Below are 22,832 nucleotides of genomic sequence, written 5' to 3' on the forward strand. Positions count from 1 at the left end.
TGCTTCGGTTTGGTGTTTCGGTTACGTGTTTCGGTTAGGTGTTTCGGTTAGGGGCTTCGGTTAGGTGTTTCGGTTAGGTGTTTCGGTTAGGTGCTACGGTTAGGTGCTTTGGTGCTTCGGTTAGGTGTTTCGGTTAGGTGCTTCGGTTAGGTGCTTCGGTTAGGTGTTTCGGTTACATGCTTCGGTTAGGTGCTTCGGTTACTTGCTTCGGTTAGGTGCTTCGGTTAGGTGCTTCGGTTACTTGCTTCGGTTAGGTGTTTCGGTTAGGTGCTTCGGTTAGGTGCTTCGGTTACTTGCTTCGGTTAGGTGCTTCGGTTACTTGCTTCGGTTAGGTGCTTCGGTTAGGTGTTTCGGTTAGGTGCTACGGTTAGGTGTTTCGGTTAGGTGCTTCGGTTAGGTGCTTCGGTTACTTGCTTCGGTTAGGTGCTTTCGGTTAGGTGCTTCGGTTAGGTGCTTCGGTTACTTGCTTCGGTTAGGTGCTTCGGTGTTTCGGTTAGGTGCTACGGTTAGGTGTTTCGGTTAGGTGTTTCGGTTAGGTGCTTCGGTTAGGTGCTTCGGTTAGGTGCTACGGTTAGGTGCTTTGGTGCTTCGGTTAGGTGCTTAGGTGCTTCGGTTAGGTGCTTCGGTTAGGTGTTTTGGTTAGGTGCTTCGGTTAGGTGCTTCGGTTACTTGCTTCGGTTAGGTGCTTTGGTTACTTGCTTCGGTTAGGTGCTTCAGTTAAGTGTTTCGGTTAGGTGCTTCGGTTAGGTGCTTCGGTTACTTGCTTCGGTTAGGTGCTTCGGTTAGGTGTTTCGGTTAGGTGCTTCGGTTAGGTGCTTCGGTTAGGTGCTACGGTTAGGTGCTTTGGTGCTTCGGTTAGGTGCTTAGGTGCTTCGGTTAGGTGCTTCGGTTAGGTGCTTCGGTTAGGTGCTTTGGTGCTTCGGTTAGGTGCTTCGGTTACGTGTTTTGGTTACTTGCTTCCGTTAGGTGCTTCGGTTACGTGTTTCGGTTAGGTGCTTCGGTTAGGTGCTTTGGTGCTTCGGTTAGGTGCTTCGGTTAGGTGCTTCGGTTACGTGTTTTGGTTACTTGCTTTGGTTAGGTGCTTCGGTTACGTGTTTTGGTTACTTGCTTCGGTTAGGTGCGGCGCCTGTCTGTCAAAGCCTGCATAAACAGAAGCCCGACTTCCTCCATGTGAACCAACCAACATCTGTTTATTATCAGCCCTCCGTTCTCCGATCGGCCCCTTCCCCCTGTCACTTTCCCGACTCCCAGCCTCCCAGCCTCCCATGCTCTTTGTCTCTTTTCAGAGCGTTTCCTTTTCTGGTGTTTGGAGTGACATCATTGAGAAAGTGGTGCATGGGTGTTGGTGATTGATGAGTGCTGTTTTTGTTGAAATACACAGTCCTGGTGTTGTGCAGGGCATGATGTCGTTAGTACAAAGATTTGGAAGGAGTCAGAGAACTTGAGAAGTCATTGTTTGTTGACTTTGTGCATCCTCTTTGTGTTGTTGTTGTTGAGTCCTTCAGCTCAGCTGAAGATTTCTCTTCTTTCCAGTGTTTGATATCCTCCACTCTCTCTGTTTTCTCTCTGAGTTGCCAGGTCCAGGTTTCCTTTCCACTTCTGTCATCGCCACTCTCCCTCCCTTTTCCAGGTACACCTGGTTGAATATTGGTCCCCAGATGATAATAAAACCCAGCAACCCCCCCAGGCTTGTTAAAAACTCTCGGCAGGGGCGCAGACTTGTACCCCCCCGTACGCTCCCTGTTTCCTCAATTCCCATCCTGTCTGGAAACATCGGTACCAGCGTGGCGTATTTGTTTTTCTCCCTGAAAGCAGCATTCCTCCGCTGCTCCTCCCTGATGGTGTTTTTACAGATTTAAAACTGAGAAGGAGGGGGGGGACAAAGGGAGAGGGAGGGATATCAAAACAGATGCATGACAAATACAGAAAGTTGAATTCATTATATATATAATAGGATATTATCAGGACCAATTTGTAAGAAAGATAACGAGCAGGTGTGAAAAACTCCATGGCAACTTCTCCATACTCACTTCTGTTCATTGTGGAGCTTTTATTTTGAAACCTTAAACCTGCTGGGATTGAAAAAGAACGTGTCTTGATTTAGACCTGCACATGCTCCACACAGGTAGCTCTGTGGACGTGACCGAATAGCGATGTCAGATCCCATGTATTTCATTCCTCGGCTACCTTTTGCGGCTCTCTCCTGTGAGATTTGCAGGGCGAACAGCTTTGCCACTGTTCCCCGCAGGCATGAATGGCCCACTCTGTCAGAAGAGAAGACCAAACAGACGGAGGGTTCTTTGAGCGTTGGACGTATCTTAATGTTTGGAAAGATAATCTGCAGGGATTTGGATTCCTGACGGTGGCGAGGTGTTGATGTTTGGGCTGGGCCGGGCCGTAGGTGCTGCAGGAGGAAGAACATCAGATAACCCGAACTGCTGAAACCCTCCCTAGATGATGAACAGCCGCCCTTTTGTATCTCAAGTAATCCATATTCCCCGACACTGCTCCGTTCGGGGCAGGTAGGCAGATGAAGAATATCCTGCTCACTGGAGGCATTAGTTACACCAATGTCCTCCACTCAATGAGGCTACTGTGTGAGCCTCCACAGCTTCTCATTGAGGACTCAGGTATGATTAAGCAGTATACTGTCGTGCTCAGCTCAGTTTCAGCATCATTTATCCAGGTTATTAATGAGGAGGTCGTTGGAGCCTCATTTGATTAATTGTCTTCAAATGAACTGATTGATAGATGAATGAATGGATCTGCAAAAACCCTGGTTTATGTTCAATGCCAGGAAGAATGTGGTTATGGCAAATCAAGTTATTTTACATGGAGTTTGCATGCTCTCCCTGTTTTACCGTGATTTCTGTCCAGGCTCGTTAACGTGTAGTGGATGAAACTGAAATCTGCTCCTTCACATTAAAAGCATTCACCAGGTTGCTGATATTGTGAAGCCGCTACAGGAAAGGTCATTTAATTATCACTTAGTGTATGCATCTACGAACCACGACAGTCAGTTTTAATCAGTGGATCTGTGGCGCTGTGCCAAATCCAGCAGGCTGAAATCTTGAGGATACGTTTCGGGTTCGGCAACTAAATTGCTTGTGAAGCTTGATGAAAACATCCGAGTCATTTTACAGGTCAAGCTGACAGCACACAGATCTCAGTGTGTCTTTCTCCCGATTGAAAGGCACATTAACCAGAGTATTGCTGCCCCCTCCACTGATAAAAAGCAGGCCTATCGGCTCAGTTATCAGTCTCTGAGGATATGAGAGCTCGGGGGCCGTGGTGATGCGATGACAGCGGGTCTTTGGGACGTGAGTAACGACCTCCTGAGTGAAGGAGCCTCAAAACACGCTGATAAGACTAATGAATTAATGCGTGACGGGATGATATGCAGCGACCTGCTACAAGCAAATCTGCACGCAGAGGCCATTAGTCACGCTGATTAGTTTGTTACCTCGCTGCGATAGCATCACAGTCACATTGAATTATATTGGCATATGGGATGCTGATTAAATCTGCTGTGTACGTATTTGCTAACGATGTGCACATAAAGTTGGGAAGATTGCAGCAATATAAGGCTGCAGACCCGGTCGTGTGTTTGGGAGGAAGCCAAGACTAACAGTCGTATCAGACGTGGCAGATCTGCGACACCTTGAGAAGTCACTGTCGTAACTCATTCTCAAGTGTGCCATAAAAAATACACTCAGAAAGAAATCTCACATTCTATTAACATAACCTTTGACTTGCAGGAGCCCATGTGGGAGCTCCGCTTTCTGTCAAACCTGCAGGTCTGCAGTTGGTTTTAGGCTCCCAGAGGCCATGTGGGCACGTTGGTGTTCTTGGCGAGCAGGTTGAGGATAGTGGGTAGAGGTCGCGACCTTGTCTTTGGCGGGGTCCTATCCCTGGAGCCTTGCAGGCTCCTTATCTGCAAAGCCAGCCGCGGCTTCTGATCTGTAGACGCATCAAGGTGACGGAGGGGAACTCCTCACAGCGAGGACTTCAAGGCACGCACGCTGACCTCGACACCGATAGGTCAGAGTTTTATCTGGCTCAGGGCTTTATTTGCTTTGACCCGTCAACTCCAAAGAGGCCTGTATAAGAACCAGACGTGGTCTCGGATGTGAATCCATCCCTGTTAATCATCAAGAATGTGTGAAGGAGTGCACACGGCCTCATATGGGTGAATAATGCAGCTGATGTTTTATTACAAAAAAAATTGGACCATTGATCTCAAACAGATTGCATTTAGTTGGTGTGTCTGTCTGGTTGTGTTTTTGTCTTCCCCCCTCTCCCTGCTCCTCTGTGCCAAAGCAGCGGGGGCTCATGTTTTTAAAATTTCATAAAGCAGTTGGAGGGGACGGGATGTGAGCGGGAGGAGGGGAGGCTCTTCCTTCTGCAGCTACCGAGCATCTCCTTATCAAACGCTCTCTCACACACGTGAGTAAACATGCCGGATAAACATCAGTGGTGCTGTGGTCATAGAGCAGCAAACACATTACCTGGCAGGGCAACCCTCGCCCTGCTGCTGCTGCTGCTGCTCACATACACACAAATATATGCATTTCCCATTATTATTTGTGCATATAGCAGTCAATCAGAAGGTCTGTTCTATGAGTCTTCTTCCTGTCAGATCCAGTATAATATTTAATAAAACGCTCTTTATGATGTCGTGTAGTTGGAGGTGATTACATCCTCCTGATGAGCTTACAGCTCTCAGGACGTTTTAACCACCGTGAGGGATTGTTGAGCTGTGCGCTGCCGTTGCCAGAGAACATCAGTTCTGAGAAATATGGCTCCGATAAAGAGTTTTTCTTTTTTTCCTCTAGTCTACACGTGAGCACCTGGAGCCCCGTGGGAATGCTGCAGCTTTCCCTCACGCCTGTAAAACCGTCAGAAATAATGCCCCGGCTGTAAGATATAACGCACGGCGTTCCATACATGAGTCATGCTTTAAATCTCCACTTTAAATACCCGCCGTTTCACATGACAACAAGCACGCCGCATTCTCGGCATTCCTTCATGCGCGCTGAGGATTATTCCGGTGCCCTGTCATTAGGAGAGGTCCACGCGATGACAACACAGACTTAGGCAGCTTTACTCCACGTTTGATGTGGCCTGTAAATATTTCCCCTGACATGAGGCTTTCACAGAGAAGGTCCCCCTTTGTGCAGCAGCCGTACTCATTATTGGATCCTGTTGCTAATGGTCTTTCGGAGACGGACGTTTTATCCCAGACAGTTCGTTTTTGTCTGCATGAGGAAAGAAAAACAACACATTTTCTTGATGAGATGGCCGAGTGGGAATGAAGCGTGCTGGTTCAACTGTATTGTGTAATTAATAATGCACAAGGCCTCGCTGCTGCTGCACCATCGCACCATCGTACTAGTAAATTTAACTTCAGGAACTTAGCTAAGCGCTAACGGCTTTCCAGTTCGGGTGTGAGCTTTGGGGGCAACCGCTGTTTAACACTGCAACTGGTTGCTTTCCAGACATGAAACACCGGTTATGTCAAAATGAATGACGAGGGTTTTCTAAAGTGGAAAGTTTGACAGGAATTGTGCACCACGCTGTTAGGAATCGATCTGCTTGGGTGCCTCAGCAGGGCGCCAGGGCTTTCGCCATGTTCTTGGCATCGGGGGGCAACTGGTGGTGATGGGGGCGTCTTTGAGTGGTGTCTCAGACCTGGGATTAGGTCTCCCAGGAGGAGACAAAACAAGTCCACTTACTGTATTTAGACCACGCAGCTTGTGCTCCTGAACATCTGGTCTAATGCGAGTTCACTCTCAAGGCCACAGGTTAAAAAAAGCTCCTGCAGCGATAGCAGAAGTGTGGTCGGCCCCCGAAGGTCAGTCACAGGGAGGTCAGAAAACAAATGATGAAGAGGCTTGAAGATGTATCGTGTGTTGTGGAGAGGCTGTGGTTGGTAACACGTTCCAGTTATTTATTCCACAGTATTGTTTTGCAGTGTTTTGATACCGAGAGTCACATTTCCATACAGATCTAACTGTTATTTGTGCATATATGCTAATGTCTCATATGCAGCGCATTACAACAGCGACCCTCGGAAAGAAAGGTGCTCCAGGCGCGTGTTTGTTTTCAGTTTCTTGTGGCTCCAAAAGTAACTTTCCCAAAAGAATGTGTTTGTGTTTCACAGATGGGCGTTATCTTTGCCAGCGACTAATTAGAGAGTGAGATTACGACAGTAGATGCTCAGAGGCAGGCGATGTGAAAACAAACAGGGAAGAAGAAGAAGAAGAAGACGAAGAATAAGAAGTAGCTTGTGTGGGACTAAACAGAGAACTAGAATAATAATACTACTTTTTCCTCCCCAGACTGAGATTCCTGGCCTAGTGACCTCTTCATGGGAATCCCCATTATTTAATTACTCACTGCGAGCGCATGACCAGACTGTCTAGAAATCAATGGAGAGCATCTGTCCCGCTGAGATAACCGTTTACCCAGGAGACGCGTCATGAGCTGCCAAGCTAACAATTAATTAGTCTGAAAGTTAGACCACAACTGGCTGCAGTGTAGTGTAGGTAGATCCTCAAATGTCTGAAAACCCACATGCCTATGTGGCCTCTTTCTTACAGTTGCACTTCCCCCTCCTGCTTTATGTAGTCCGACCACGCAGAGGCAAATCATTAGAAACCCTGACATCTGTGTTTTCCATTCGGCTCTTAGCCTTAGCTCATTTCGTCCACGCTGTAACTCAGTAGCGCACGTTTTGCGAGTGTGGGGTTATTCCCAGCTGACATTACACAGCTGGGCCGGCTCCTGGACCGGGGCCGGCTCCTGGACCGGGGCCGGCTCCTGGTCCTGGTCCAGCTGTAAGACGTTACCAAGAGGTGCTTCTGGAATTACACGGAGACAAACTGATTGATCACACCTTTTTATAAAAGTACTTCTGTTCTGTGTGGCTTGTTCTTCACACATCTATGAAAACAAAGTCATGACTACAGATGTTTAGTATGAAGATTAACGTGTAGTTTGCACACTGCCTCCATTGTTGACTCCTCTCGTCTCCTCCCGACAGGAATACATGGACGCCAACAGATGCATTGACGAGCTCCTCAAGCAGCTCGACGAGGAGCGCCGAAACGTCCGAAGGTAAGAGGGGTTCTCGGGGTCCTCTGGGCAGATGTTTTATTGCCGGAGCACATCGGCAGCTGCCTGCAATTCATCCCCGACCGCGGGCAGCAGAACAATGTTGTTTGGTTTTGAGCTGGAGACAAGCTTTGTACGGCGTTCCTGAGAAATGCTTTTTGTGTTGGACGCACACTAAAAAGTGTCAGACAAAGGGGAGGCTCTGGTCCCAGTGTGGGGTTGACTGGGGGTATTTCTCATGGAGGTCCACATTCGCCCTAACAATGGGAATGAAGAGCTTATGGAGATGCCAATCTAATGACCTTGTCCCCTCCATGCTCCTCTCCTCCTCGCACTTCTAGTGATGCACTGCTCCCATAGAAAGAGAAGAGACAATTTTTTAAACTTCACCCTCTTTTGTACAACCTTCTCTCCATCTCAATGGGGCTGTATTCCCCAGGCTCAAAGTAATTTTCCCCCTGAGTGAGCAGAGAGGGGCTGGGGGTTGGACACAGGGGTTTAGGGGTCTCCGGGTGGGTGGTTGGGGGGATGGATGACCAGTGGCCATCACCTTTACTAGGCCAGGGCAGCCCCTTAATAAAGGAAGTGATGTGTAAAGGAATGACCCTCCCGTCTATGTCATCCCCACCCCTCTTTATAAGATGGGGGAGTCATCGTCGGTGACGCCCGGAGTGACCTAATGACCACGCGGAAACACCCAAATGCCTGTGGAGGGGTCGACCTGTGTTTGAGCCGGAGGACCAACTGGTTTCAGAGCCATGAACTTGTACTAACTGACGTGTAATGTTAGCTGGGGGGTTGTTGTGCCTCCACACGACTGGGCTGTCACTAAAAGCTGGATTTACTTCCACCCAGGGAGAGGAGCTTGTCTGGTGGAATTTCCATTTTCAGTGCATGATTTTAAACTGAGGATCAGGGTCCGCCACATGTTAGTGCTGAGGGCGAGAGCTAAATATGAAGACAAGAGTCTTCCACAGGATACACTAGGACTTCTGCACACAACCAACCAACCAACCACATATTCATGCAGCGCTTCGGAAATCAGAGACTTTTCAGAAACAACATGCCACCAGGCGGGATTTGTACTCCAGTGTCGGTCAATTCAAAGCGTCAACAGTGATAAATGACTTCACAAAGGCTTTTGTTCAGCTAAAACACAGACTGCAAAGGGATAAAACGCCTCCTTCCCCTTATTAAGCAGCATCTCACGATGCCGTGGATGCCTCCCTCCACCCCTTTGGAATATGGGGCCCATCAATCCGTCAGTGGGAGAAAGAGAAGCCCTCACATTCCTCTGCTTGTCTGCATCCCTACTTCATGACCCAGTGACCCACTGCATTCATGTCCCTCATTCTGACATATTATGGGCTAGTTTCACACACACATTGACAATCATGGCTTCTTTTTGCGACCAGGCTACTTTTAGAGTTGTAGATATATGAAATGTACAGTTAAAGCTATATACTCGACAGCATATCTAATATTTTAGCCACATTTCAAGCACACAGATTCTTAATAACATGCATATATGAGCTAAAGATTTTTGCATGCTGCATCCTCAACACCCTCCAGCCCCCGTGCACACCTCGTCCCCGGAGCTCGGCTGCAGCATTGCTGCTCGCTGAAGCACAAAACCCCAGTGGGGATGCTGGCCGGGCTTTCCTGCTCCCTCTATTCAATGTGACCACGTCCTTGACAGACGGAAACAAAAGCTCAGCGGTACAGTGTCAACATCAGATGGAGCAAATCCAAATCTGGCAACGTACAGTAGGGGCGCCGACCCCGGGCTTTCCAGTTATTCAGCATTCGTTTGCATGTCATTAAGTATGATCAAATGTCTTTTTAGGGTTAGCGTGTCATTAGTGGTGGTGGCACTGAAACGCTGGCGACACTCGGCTGGGAGTGAAATGGAAAATGGAGTTTATGAAAGACTTGTGCTGAGTGACAGACGTGTGGGCGGGACGTATGGACGTTCTGCAGCGTTAAAACGTGAGTTTGCATGACCTCGTTCTGACAAGCTGCTGTATCAAGACACCGTGACTGTGTAATCTTCCCCGTGGATTAAAACAATGTAGATTAGATTTGTTCCCACCGTGCTGAGCTGGTGACCTTGTTTTCAGTGGGTCGAGCGTGTCCAGTATCTGGTCCAGTATCTGGTCCAGTATCTGGTCACATGGCCCCTGATGCTGGACTCACCTGCCATTTTCTGCCTGACACAGCAGATGGCGTTGGTCTGTGACCTCTTCCACACCTTGGAGGACAGGGAGGAGGGTGTCCGGCAGTCAGGGAGACCCACTCAGAGGGAGCTGGGAGCTGGGGAGGGAGGGGGGTGGTCTCAGCTGGAGGTCGACGGGGCTTGGGACAGGTTGCGTGGAGCAGGCGGCTGCAGCTGCAGCCCCAAGCCTAGAGGACATTAGCGGCGACATCTGCTGATCAATAAGCTATTTGTCATGTTCATAGAGCAACACGGCGCCTCGAAGACGGCAGGCAGAGAAAGTGGAGGTCAGGTCAGATCTGTGCTTAGCGGACGGATTAGAGGTAATCAGACTATCTTTGGGGGTAGAATGGAAAATGGACTCGTTCTGGAACATTTCTGTCTGTTTGTCCTTTGAAATCAGCAATTATCAAAACCTGACTGAACATGTTGGGTTTATTTTCATCACTATGACTCCCTTTGTGTCATTTGTATTATGGTATTCCTACATTTCCTCATTTTTTAAGACAGTAAGATGACAGAGCCACTAATACAAACGGCAGCAACAGTTTCAACTGTAGTTTAAGACTTCCACGATGTCTCTAAAAGCACCCGGAGTGACTTTGAGTTCCCTAAATGTGTCAAATGTGTTCCCTACTACTGTGTGTGTGTGTGTGTGTGTATACTCATGAGAGGAAAAGACCACAGCAGCACGGAGCTGGGAAACAGCTTTACAAATCTGGACCTTGCTGATGTTCCTGCGAGGCGTATCTGGCCTCAAAGACGCCTGTGTGCTGCCGGCGGTCAGAGCAACATGAAAGGCTGTAATCCTCAGATGAAGTATGTGGCGAGGCCTGTTCTGTCGATGAGGAGGTGGATAGCCTCCCGCAGACCCTCCAACGCCCCCGAGGATCCGCCGTCTCGCTTGGGCGACAGCCCTGCGTTTTACAGCTTTAATTGGATAAGTTGACCGGTCTAATGCAATAATTTGATCACGCTAAGCTCCAAAGAGATCTAATACACTTTCAAAGTATATTTGTGTGCCTTCTGAAGTGAATGACTTAGCTTAATCCCTCCATTAGAGGTCACTTTAGGGCCCGGGAGTCCAGACTCCAGATATCTCAAAGGAGCCGTCGGGGAGTAAATAAATCAATTGGTGAAACCTCATCGGAAACCTTCAGGCACTGCAGGAATTTTGAAAAAATCACTGGCTGTTTTTCCACCAGATTTTCTTTGTTTGTCTACAATAAGAAATGCATAAGCTTGGTTGTTAGCATGGAGTTGCATCTTGTTGATTTTCACTGAAGTGAACGATGATGAACTGCCTGAAACAATCAGTTAAGGAGGTGATGCCGCCGATGCCCTGTGACACAAGCCGCCGCTCGCCAGTTTATCTCGGCGAAGATTCACTCAGTCAGTCTGGCTTGGGACGCGCTCGTCTCCCGAGGCCCGTAAACGCCACAGCGGCCCGGCTCTGATTCATGCTAAGAGTCTGGGCCGGCTACAAATACATGCATCAGTTTTATGGAGCTTATGAGGAGGAAGAGGTTAATCGAATTGGTTAATGAAGCCTTTTACTGATGCTGCCTCAAGGTCGTTCAGAGCTGCATTCCCATGCAGGCCGGGGAGAGTGCTTCAGCAGTGATATGCTATGCCCCCCCCTCCATGTTTCTTATTTTCTGAGCTTTCAAGGTTAAGCATAAAGCTACGCAGCTCTCTTGTTTGGAAACAATAAAAGCCCATTCTTGCATGCATCCAGCCTGCAGGTATAATGTTCCTGGTTTCACAACATGCAGACTTTTATAGGACTTGGATTCTTGGCGTTTGGATTCAACGCCATCTTATCTGCATTCCTAGAAGCAATTAGCTGTGTTTAAGTTTCTTGCATAATAGCTAATTACCACTGTTGTTCAGTGAGTATTCAGGCTCTCATTCGTCTCCTGCTGCAAGAAAAGCAATTTTATTATGCATTGTTTTAGAATATTACGTATTTATATCTGATTTGCAGTCATTATCAGTGATGTCTATGAACTTCTGCTGAGTCCCTCTTCCCTTTGTGCAATGAAAGGATGTTTATCTCCATCAGCTCTGGAGAACATGCTTTGACTCCTTTTGTGCTCAGGAGAGCGTGCAGTTATTTTTTGGAAAACATCCTCACGTTAAGATAAGCAGAGCGGTAGATCCTGTGTGGTTCGGCTCTGTTGATGGATCCCGTGTGGTTTTGGCTCCTGGAAGTCACAGTGGTTGCATCCATGCTATTCACCTGCAGCTCAGGGCGCCTTGGAAACATCTCAACCGTCTCTCAGGCGAGAGATGAACATGTAAATTCTAACCTTTCGGCATGAGGATGTATAAAAAATACGCGTTTCATTTCTGATGCTAAATCACATTAATAAGAAAACAGACTTTGATGATGTCATGATAGCGTGGGATAATGGGAGTTGACGTCTTTATTGTTTATTGGAAGCGACTCGAGCAGAAATCATGTTTTGTATTACAGTTTTATTATTCGTTATTCTTAATCGCATCACGTTAGCTAACGAAACATTAACTTACCATAAGATGAGTTATGAGGTCGTAATGTTAAGTACTTTTGAAGTAGAAATACACCACTGGAGTGCAGATAAACCGCTTTGATTCAAGAATTCAAGACCCAATATATTGCTACAGTAGATTATACTTCTGGATAAACGTATTTGAGGAATATATTAGGAATCCCATTGGGACATTGTGTGGACTACCAAGTCTGATTTTCTGTGTTTGACATCGTGTCGCTCTACGGCACTAAAGCGTGATTCATTGCATGAATGCTGATGGAAAGCCCTTAAAGCCTGCAGACGTCCATGTGACAGGAAACGCTGTGATTGTAAAACGTGGCGTTAACGTGACTCCAGCTAACAGTAGCCGTGTTGTGACGTGGAGGATGCCCCTGGAATCAGTCACGCTGTAATAGCCCCGTTTGTTTACCATAATCACACGAGGAATGTCGGAGATTTACTGGAGATTAATTTAAGATTAACTCCAGCAGTGTTAATCCTGCTCATTCCAGCCTTGATGACTTTTTTCCCCGAGTTTCCCTGAAGAGGAAAATCTCTGCTGATGAGGTCTCGCTGGACCACCATCCAGACCCTCGTACCCCCCTCCCTGCTGAATGAAACATGCCTGAGATGCATCCTCTCCTTCAGTGTGTTACGTTGCCACACAGAAGTTAAATGACACACATACGAGCGTCTCTTGCAGCGTGACCATCATGTGATCTGCATCTGCATGTGTGTGTGGAGCGGTGTAGATCCTGATCCTGGGTCTGTGTTGGGTAAACAAACACACTGCCCGTCGCCCGCTTGGCATTTCCTTTGCTTGTCTTGATGTAACAACACCCCTCCCTCCCAAAAGAGTCTCGCCGTGTTGACAGCTAAATATCTCCAATAGTACCTCTGATGAGTTGAAATGAAACTTAGCTCCAACGTAGCATACATGCTAATGACTTCAGAGAGGGGACAGGAACCAACGTTCTCCCTCCTGTGTGGTTAATGTTGGTCCCAGAACACACACCTAGACTGGTCCTGTAATGAGCTCCGAGTCCTGGTCTCACCCCCCCACCGCTCCTGGTCGCTCATCTGTGATGGAGCTGCAGGGGGATTAATGTCACGGAGGGAAAGTGTGGCTGATGGCCGGAGCCCTGGACAGGATGTTTGTACATTCGTGTACACAGAGGGAAGCGGGGCGCAGGAATACTCGCCTGCCGATGTTTGGCATCACAACTATTCATACGGGACTATTCATACACACTTTTTCAATTAAAGGTTGGAATAGATTTCTGCTGTTTTATTGATTTGTCGAGGTTGAAAGCTCAGAAAAATCACCCCGTTGTGAAAACTATGACCTCGCTGCTGTATATTCCTGCTGTGTGGAAGTACAAAGACTTGATGAAAACTAACTGAGCTTACCTGTACTCTCCCTGCTCCCGTCCCTTCAAACTAACCAACAGCATACAGAGGATGAATTAATATGCTGCCGACGTGTTGGTGCATCAATAATTTAACATTCTGAAAGAGGTCAGAATTAGTAGTATAGACCAAAGATACCCCTGTGATGAAATACAAACCGTGAAGTCTCATTAGAATAATAATCGTCTGACTGATGAGGATTCGGCATTTCCTCGTTAATCTTCTTAGTGTTTGCTGGATGTCGTTACAGATATTTTTAGCCAAGCTTTTATTTTCAGAAATAATCAAATACACAAACGTGATAAAAACCAACCAGACACGAGCTCCCAAAAATACAGTTTACATAAAGGAATGGGAACATACTTGTAATTTGTCATCGCTGAATTGCTACTTTGACTTCAGTAAAGGATTTAAATACTTCTTCCAGCAAACATGCGACCACAACCACCAGCAGCGCTTTTACACCGCAGTTCAAAGGTGATCTCGCACGCCCACGTTTCCAGTGTGCACGTGCACGTGCACGAACGTTCACGCTCACCATCATCAGACCACCCTGCACCCCATTACAAATCCATATCGACCCGCCGTCCCCCCGGCCACTGTCCCAGCACCGTCCTGTCTCCCTCCTTATACCCCCCTCCTCCCTGAGGAATGCTAACCTAGCCTGTGTGTGTGTGTGTGTGTGTGTGTGTGTGTGTGTGTGTGTGTGTGTGTGTGTGTGTGTGTGTGTGTGTGTGTGTGTGTGTGTGTGTGTGTGTGTGTGCACGTGTGTGTGACAGTAGTGGAGCCAGGCTGGCTGTGTGGGCGGCCGAGTGTTTCCAAACAGTGGAATCTGTCACTGACACCCCTGGCAGAGCAATAAGCAGCGCCTTAATGAGCTCAGCAGATCACTCAGCACACTGAGCCGACACACACACACACACACACACACACACACACACATCCATACTACACATCCAGGCTCGCAAACAATAAAATAAATGGACATAATTATGCTTGTGAGAACCTATACACTCATGCATGTATGGGCTGTAATATGTGCGCATAGTGTGTGAACCCACACAAACACACACAATTAGTTCAGACTTTACACACACACACACAGACTTTTACTACGCAGTTAAAATGGAAAGCTAAACAAACAAAGTGGCTGTTTTCTGATCAGAGGAAAGCTATTTCTGTCCATTTGTCGCCCTGCAGACAGAAGCCATCGCTCAACGATCGCCGCTCGCTCCTGATCGAATCAGAATGGAACACTGCCCTCAATATTTCTTGATTACGCTGCGTATGTATGCGTTAATGCTGACTCAGCCGTCCGTTTGTCTTTTTACCCGAGTGGCACAATAGCGTCTAATTGGCGACCACCTGCTCCTCGAATCAAATCATAGCCGCTCCGTATTCAGATTTGCCCTGCGAGGCAGCTGCGCTTATGATAAACACAATTACCCCCTCTGCATGACATTTAGGGCACATCGGCAATAATCGGGTGTCATGAATCTTCTGAGCTTTTACGATGACAAATGAACGCGGCAGCCGGCTTTTACGACACGTCGGGTAACGAGTTACGTGACGGGAAGTGTCGATTCTTTGGGCGATGCCAGATTTCCCAGCGTGAAATAATCTACCTCCCAAAAACCCGGCGGGTGACGACTCATCCCGGTGAGTTCACGCTCCACCCTTCCCTCCACTTGAACCCCCCCTCCCTCCGTTCTCCAGCACACTAATTTTCTCACATGGTTAGTGTCATTGTTCATTTAGGACATTAGTGGCAGTGACTGTGGGGGCAAAGTGGCCGTGATGGCCCCGGCTCCAAGTCAGCCCTGTCCTTTCTTTCCCCTCTTTAACTGAGCGCTGCTGTCACCGGGACCCTTTTAATTCCCCCTTTCACCCCTCCGGTGCCGCCCCCTCTCGCACTGGTCCTATTGGGGAGCAAACAATAGAGAGTGTCCCCCTCCTGCTCTGCCTCTTCATCCCCCCTTCTCATCTCCCTCGGCCCTCGCGGGCGTCCTGCCTGGTTGAAGCCGTGGCTTCCAGGCTGCAGTTTGTCACAGCCATTCAGCTGAGACTGATTGTGATTGCGGCAGATGGGCTGGAGCCGGCTCCGTCACCCGGTCCAGGCAGACCCCAGCACCTCTTCTTGTTCTTGATCTCTTCCTTGACTTGTCCCCATGTGTCCTTTGTCAGTCGCTTTCTTTCTCTGCGTTGTTTCCCAACAGCTCTGATATCCTTGTCTCTATCAAATGTGTTTTCAGATTAATTTGGGGTTTCAAGATTGTTTTTGTGAGGATGGAGGTCTGAGAACACACCCTTTATACCCACACCTTTCTGACATAAATGGGATTTTCTTATATGGGCAATCCAGCTTCCACTTCTCACAGTGGTTGGCCAGGTGGTGCAGGATCTGAACTTTTCTTCACATCATGACTTCCATCATACAACACCATACATCTTGCCACTCTGTATTTGCGTTCTGACACATACCTAGTTTATTTAAAGACCTGTATTGTGTCCTTTTCTGCCTCTGTTTCTATAAAAGAGCCCAGTTAGTGCGACAGCACAAGCCGGCTTCCTCTTGCCTCCTCAGGTCCCCTTGTTGGAGTTAAACCCCCCCCTCAACACGGTTGTCACCCCCAAAAACTCCTCCTCCTCCTCCCTACAAACCCCCACCCCGACCTCGCTCCTCGTCCCCTGAGGACAGAGCCATCTTCAGAGAGGCAGCGGAGGGTCCGTCTCCCCGAACACATGTTAAACGTCCTGCAAAGCCTGAGGAGGAGGGAGGCAGCAGACAGAATGAGGGAGATCGAAGCGGAGACAGACTGAGGAGAGAAAATATTCTGAGGAGAGATAAAGCCGGGAGGCGGGGAGGCGGGGAGGGGGGAGGCAGCCTCCGAGCTTGTGTGTTAGTGAGAAGAAGCGTAGCACAGAGGGGAGAGCGCATGCAGCGTGAAGCAAGAGAGGAGAGGGAAGCGGCGTCGGGAGAGTCAACGCATGCTGGCAGATTGAGAGAGACAGGCAGGGTAGAGGACAGACAGGACTAGGTGGAGGAGAGGGGAAGCAGGAGAACGGGAGGAGAGAGGCAGTTTCAGTCAAGTCGACAGGCAGGCAGAAAGGAGCAGCGTTAGGGCAGGCAGTGCTGCATTGTGGATGTAAACTTTATTATCTGCGGGATCAGTGGGCAGCAGCTGCGGAGCAGGAGAGGGGAGCGTTCTGCTGGATTACCATGTGTGTCCTCTGAACGCACCAGGATGCTGCATCTCCACCAGGGTAAGAAGCGGACAGTCGTCAGCATACTGCTTTATCTCTCCTGCAAGTGCAAGATTTCTCTGTCCTGCTGAGGGATGTACGTTGTCCTTGTTCAGGGTGTCTATTCATATGTGCCATAGGCTACTTTGTCTGATGTCAGGAGAATTATGCATGCATTTTGCTTTAAAGATCTTTGCTTCTCCTTCAGCCGTCATTACTTTGTCCCAAAACTGCAATTTTCTGAGTAATCCCGAGAGCAGCGAACATATTTCATACCGCAGCATTGTACACATGTGCTAGGGATGATCTCTGAGCCCGATTAGCCAGTTGCGGAGGGGAATCGCGTGTCCTGTTGCTAGTGGCAACAGCATGGGGGCCGGGGCGCTGCGTAAACCACTTTGATTCTGATTGATAACAGAAGGAAACGGATACCCGCTGTTTAAGCAGAGGTAAAATAATCAGACATTGCAGGGGATTTGTATGTGCAGGAATGCATTTTTTTCTTCCCACTGCTCCTTTTCTTTCCTTATATCCTCAGACAGATTAAGATTTTCTATCCGGCCCACTAATCCCACACTGGAATGACTGGTGTTGGACTGGGAGTGGGTAAAGCTAAGTGGTGGTGGGGGGGTTGGGGTATGGATTATGTTATGATCAGCTTCTCTGCAGCTCCTTATTAATGTGGTGTGAAGTGCTGCAGTGTGAGTGCCCATATGTCAAAGTCACAGTGGGTCAGGGGTCTTTCCTCGTCAGCAGCCATATTTACAGTCCACAGAAAAGAGGCTCGGGATGCTGGCTACCAACGCGCCAAAGATGCTAAATGTGGGATCCCGCACTCTGGCTCCGTATTTTTAGCCGGGTTTGTTATCTCTAAAAACAGAACGCCAAGGGAACATGAAAATGAGAGCATGGGAGAGTATGGGAGGTATCGCCCAATCGAGCTGGTGTTGTCAAAGTGCCAGAGAGAAATGCCATACCCTGTGTCTGTTTGTGAGTTTGAGTTGTTTTTTTCTTCTGCTGGCCTGGGAAATGGTGCTTCCCAACACAAGAGCAGAAAATAGCCTCTGCCATGTGGATGCTTTACAACGGGAAACGCCAGTGGATGCTGGAGTAAGCAGGGCTGTGTATTAACAAGAAGTTGGCAGGCTTTACGATTCAATACAATGTAATGTATGGTGACTTTGTAAGCAAGATGATATATTCATTTTAGGGCAACGGTCATAGTATGCAGAACACGCAATCATATGCATGACATGTGAGTAAAATAAATGCTTTACGGTGGTTCTACAGGAAGTCAAACCATTTACATTTACATTTAGGTCATTTAGCAGACGCTTTTGTCCAAAGCGACTTACAATAAGTACATTTGTCAAAAGAAGGAAACAAGGAAACCACAACGAATCATTGCTGATAAAGTAAGAGCTAAAAATAGAACAAGTGTTAGGTCCTCATCTTAGTAAACTAGTAGTTCAAGAGCAACCCCGATGGCTCCCTCATCATGAGACCCTCCGGTCTACCGAGGGGTTAACAATGATCCTTGTTAAATGCCTGAGCAATGGCCTGACCTTACACACCAACAACAAGCATGTGATGCAGCATCCCTCCAGTGCTTTGTGCTAAGCATACATTGTAAAACTGCAATCAGCTGACTCAATTGTATTTTGGATTCCCCATGCACTAGTAAGCCTCATTACTGTACTTCCCCAAGGTTTAGCCATTTGGTCCAGTTTCTGTTGACATAGTGTCCATGTAAAGCCTTTATTGGGCGCAGAGCAGCAGCCGGTGATATCATCCCGCCACCAGGGCAGATGTGTCGCTGTACTGGGCAGTTTGAGCCCGCTGCCCTCTGAAACCTACCTGCGGATTACTGCGTAAGAGGATTGCCAAGTGAAGGGATTTCATTTTATAGAATTAAAACTGTAAATCTCTCCGTCCCGGCCGTTTGGTAGTGCAGCCATTTCTCCACGTTAATATTTCCCCCTGCTGCCGTGTTCCCGTCCGGCCATTACTGCATCGTGTGTCCTACATGTAAGCACTTTTGATTTAAACTACTTACTTTATTTTATGCTGTGCGATACCCAGGCAGTGTGCACTGAGATGTGTTGGATGCCAGCTGGCATGACTAAAATGACCCGAGACGCTAGGCCAGCAACTAAACGAAGACCGCTCCTGCAGGTCGTGCTGATACGTGTCCTTTTCTATTTCCTTCCACTCGTCCAACTCTTGTCCGTCACTTTCTCGCTCCTCTACATCCGATCTTTCCAGTTTCTCCTCCTCCCCTTTCGTCTGGTCCCGGTATGTGGCGCTCTGTATTCGGTGACCCTCAGCTAGCGTTTTGGGCCCAGGTCAAGCTGAATTACTGAGGAATGTTCCCCCGTTCAATGGCTGGCCCAGTGGGCCTCAGCATGGGAGCACTTCCCCTCCATTGACAGCCAGGGGACTTTCATTTGAAGGAGGGGGCAGCTCCTTCCAGACAACTTTCCCATGTAATTCCCACTGTCTCTGCAGCGCTGGTTGCTACCGTGGAGCCGTGAGCCAAAGCAGCCGGTTTAATGATGTGTACGTGTGAGGCACTCCTCAGGAGATCCCCAGTCCAAGCCTTGTTGAGACGCTCTGCCTCTGTGACTGCAGGCCATGCAGCTCAATTAAGGGTGCTTTGAATGCATTCCTCTCCTTAGCCTGCTCTACATTTATCTCCCCCCACGAACAGCACGTGGGAACTCTCAGAATAGTCCTGCACGGCTCTCTGAGGCTCGTAACAACCTGTTTTAGCAAAAACAAAATAGCTCAATAAAGGATTTTGACATTTTGCCAGGCGTGTGCATTTTTGATTCAAAGAGCCAGAACACATCGCGTACGGGCTGAAACCTCATCCGAATGTTAACAAATTAGAAATCCAGAAAAATGGGACTATCAGATGTCTTTTCTCTGTCTCCTGTTGGCTCAACTCGGAGTAATGTCACTGAGGAAAAGCATAAAGTTTAATGGGCCGACACTATTTATTACCAATAAAAGGCTTTTATTTGCGAGCTATCAGTGGCTTATTGCATGCGCTGACTGTTTTGCCTGGAGACAAAGCTTTGCCCAGACACTCTTGCTCACTGTTAAGTGATGTCATTAGAGACGGAGCATTTTTGTGGTTTCTAAATGGATGAAGTCGCTCCATGTGAGTTCACCAAGGTGCGAAGACTTGTGGGCTGTTTCTGCAGTTACTGCTTTTCAAGTGTTTTCCAGTCAGAACTTCTCTTTGTGTGATGGCAGACGTTCCTTTTGAAGCTTTTGTTTATATCTCTCATATTCATGAGTCAAAGAATAGTTTCAGCTATTGGAAAAAATGAAATCCCCCAAACTAGATTAGTTTTTAGGTCATATTGCTGCATGCCAACAGTTTACAAGATAATATGGTGTTGTCCTTGTTTGCTACACACTCGCCTTCCTGCTGACACACTTTCACAGGCGCATGCATCTCACAAGTCTGCAGATCAAAGCAGTCAAAACCACTCTGTGAGCATTCCCTCTCCTTTCATATTTCCCCGTTTGTCACGCCCGATGCTTTCAGCGGAGCGAGTCCTTTACGAGGTTTGGAGAAAAGGGGGTCAGTGTCGTATTTGAGGTTGCGCTGGGCGGGGAATGTCAACAGACATCAGCTCCGTGGCGGCGCTATCGGGGCTGTAAATCACGGGATAATAGTGGAGAAACATGCCGGACCTCGTCCAGCGGCTGGAGGTGTTGGCGCAGCTGGAAAGGAAATAGATGGAGGCTGCTGGAGAAGCTCACCTGCAGTAAAACTCTTGTCCAAACACCTCTCTTGTTGTATTTAGTCAAAGGCTTTGCTTCCAGTGAATTACAACGAGTGCAGCAGCTTTTACTTCCTTTATGAGCAGCATGCCGGAGCGCCAGGATGGGAACGCCATGACAATAACGTTTATCTCAGTTTGCACCAACAACACATGAAGTTGAACGTATGACTCCTGCACCAGCTGCCCAGCAACACGTGCTCGCCCCCCGTGCACCCAGAGGTGTGTAACATTCGAGATGGCTTCTCTTTACAGTACCTTTGTGTCTATTGTGTGTGTGTGAACCATTTGTCTGCCTCTGGAAAGGGCTTCTGTTTGCCCGCCTCTCTAAAAACGATGTGTTGACAGCCGGTGTAAAACACCCTATAGCCTTTTGCACGGCCTCCATGAGTCAGCAGAAGTACAGTACAGTAGTGAATGTGAGTCCCTGAACCCAACAATAGATAGAAACAATAGATGAAACGTGTGACTTGATTTGCTTAAACTGCCAGATATTGAGCATTTTTGATATGTCTGGGTAGAATGTTATATATTCAGGTCCAGTCTTCTGTTTCCAACCCATCTCCTGACAGGAAGTTGGATCAACCAGTCAGCTTGTTTGATGCTTATTGGTGTGGAGGTGTGTGTGATCTATAGATGCCGATTAAGTGAAACCCCCTCCTCCCGGATCGAGGATGCTTTACGAAACATACAATCTTGTGACGCACGTGTGCAGACGTCTCTCTCAGACGTCGCGTCATTCAAAGTAGTTCCCTCCAAGCCAAAAGCCCACGTGCACCTCCTCCTGTGCACAGATCTGCTGAGACCTTTAAATGCATCTCGGCAGAAGAAAAACACTCTGTGTGTGTGTGTGTGTGTGTGTGTGTGTGTGTGTGTGTGTGTGTGTGTGAATGCACCTCCCAAAAACACAGGTACACTCCTGAATCATGGGGTAATTGCAGTCCGGTGTGAAGGGAGCTTTACTTAAACTCAATTATGTGTCGGAGTGTGTGACTGAATGGAGACAAGCATCAGTGGAACAACTTAAACACACACACAGCATTATTACTGCTGGAATGTGAGCGTGCGGCTGAATGCCGGTTGATAAGCTCGGTTTCCAAGCAAGGTGTGTCTGGAGGGCTTTTCTCCCTTCTTTGTGGTGTGAAGCTTATCTTCATATCTATATATCTTTACCTTCCTTCATCACATCTGTGGGCGTTCAGGTGCATCCCTCCAGTTTGGACTCATCTCTCTTTTATGATCTGAACATGAAAAATGCAAGATCGTGTGAGTGTGTCTGCACGTCTCTGCATAAAACAAGTGTGTTTGCACATGTGTGCTCATGCATGTGTTTACGAGTGCCTCCTGTGTGTTTGGGGTCGAGTTCAGTCCTCGTTGCTGGTGAGTAAACCCTCCTGGCAGGCAGACAGGCAGCGAGGCAGGCAGACTGCTGCGGCCATTTTTAAAGCACATCAGTTCATCCACAATGTCTCGTTTCGTCCCGACAGGAATGCGTCTGTGGCTCGGAAACAATTGAGGCCAAGCCGTGCTCGCAGGATGAGAAAACATTTAGGGAGGGAGGGAGGGAGACAGACAGACAGACAGACAGACAGACAGACAGACAGACAGACAGACAGACAGGGGTAATCCACGCTTGGCGAATGCATTCCTCAGAGTCTTCAAGACTCCTCATCTCTGATTTGTGCTGCTCCAGAAGTTTACACATCTGAAGGGATCTTGGCTCACAGAACGATGCATTTAAATCATTAGCCTCACTCTGATTTTTGTAGATACGTTGTTTACCAAATCATTTTCACGCAGTCTTATGATTGCATCCATCAATCACGAGCTCCGGGATCACGTAAGTCCGCGCTGTCAGAAGAACAACAGTAACGCTGCCCCGGTGTAATTCAGACTCCTGATGTTATCACAGGAGGGAGAAGCATAAACAACTCGCAGCGTTCAACATGTTGTTGACTTTGGATAAATCTCGCTAATCGCAATCATCTCAACTGGTTTGACTGCATTACTCAGCGCCGTGCACACTTGTCCAAACACACGGCTCTAGCAGGGGAAGGAGGGTGAATCAGGGGGAAGTTATGTATCCAGAGATGAAGACGTTGATCTGGTGTCGTTTTGGTAGAAAGCGTGGTGGCATGGGAGTGTCATCAGCATCCGTTTACACTTAAATGTGCATCTGGCATCCTCCAAAGAGATGGCAGAATGTGATGGATTTGCTTTAAAGTGAACCTTTTCCAGGCCACATGGTGGAGAGGCATGTGTTCTTTGTGTGCTCGCAGGAGAACCTCATCACATTTCACCTCGTCAATAATTGATGGTGTGCCATGGTGAGGTAAAGCTCATTGTGCTGGCTGGGTGTGTGTGGTGCTGACATGTGGCTCCTGTTTTTTCCGCTGCCCCCCGGTGCAGACGGGGGTCTGCCGTGGGAGACGGGAGGTCAGGAACCAGCTGTGGGTGAGGCGGTGGACTCGGGCGCAGGTCAGGTCGCCGTTCAGGCATCTTTCTCGGTGATTGATTGGTGTGCCTTAATGCATC

At 48.1% G+C, this 22,832-nt stretch overlaps 1 protein-coding gene across 5 annotated transcripts in view; it reads left to right on the forward strand.

Annotated features, from left to right (window-relative positions):
• Positions 1-22,832, forward strand: part of LOC311010133 (nck-associated protein 5-like) — a 98,758-nt gene that overhangs the window by 27,319 nt on the left and 48,607 nt on the right. For 4 of the 5 annotated variants that reach the window (XM_084004659.1, XM_084004660.1, XM_084004663.1 and 1 more), the window contains one exon: positions 7,046-7,119. In XM_084004659.1, coding sequence (XP_083860785.1) covers positions 7,046-7,119 — 74 coding nt within the window. Of the gene's footprint in view, positions 1-7,045; positions 7,120-16,200; positions 16,522-22,832 lie in introns of those variants that run through there. The other variant, XM_084004661.1, reaches the window with a different exon arrangement.

This window comes from Eutrigla gurnardus (assembly GCF_963514095.1).
Source record: "Eutrigla gurnardus genome assembly, chromosome: 24".
NCBI classification, from domain to species: Eukaryota; Metazoa; Chordata; class Actinopteri; order Perciformes; family Triglidae; genus Eutrigla; species Eutrigla gurnardus.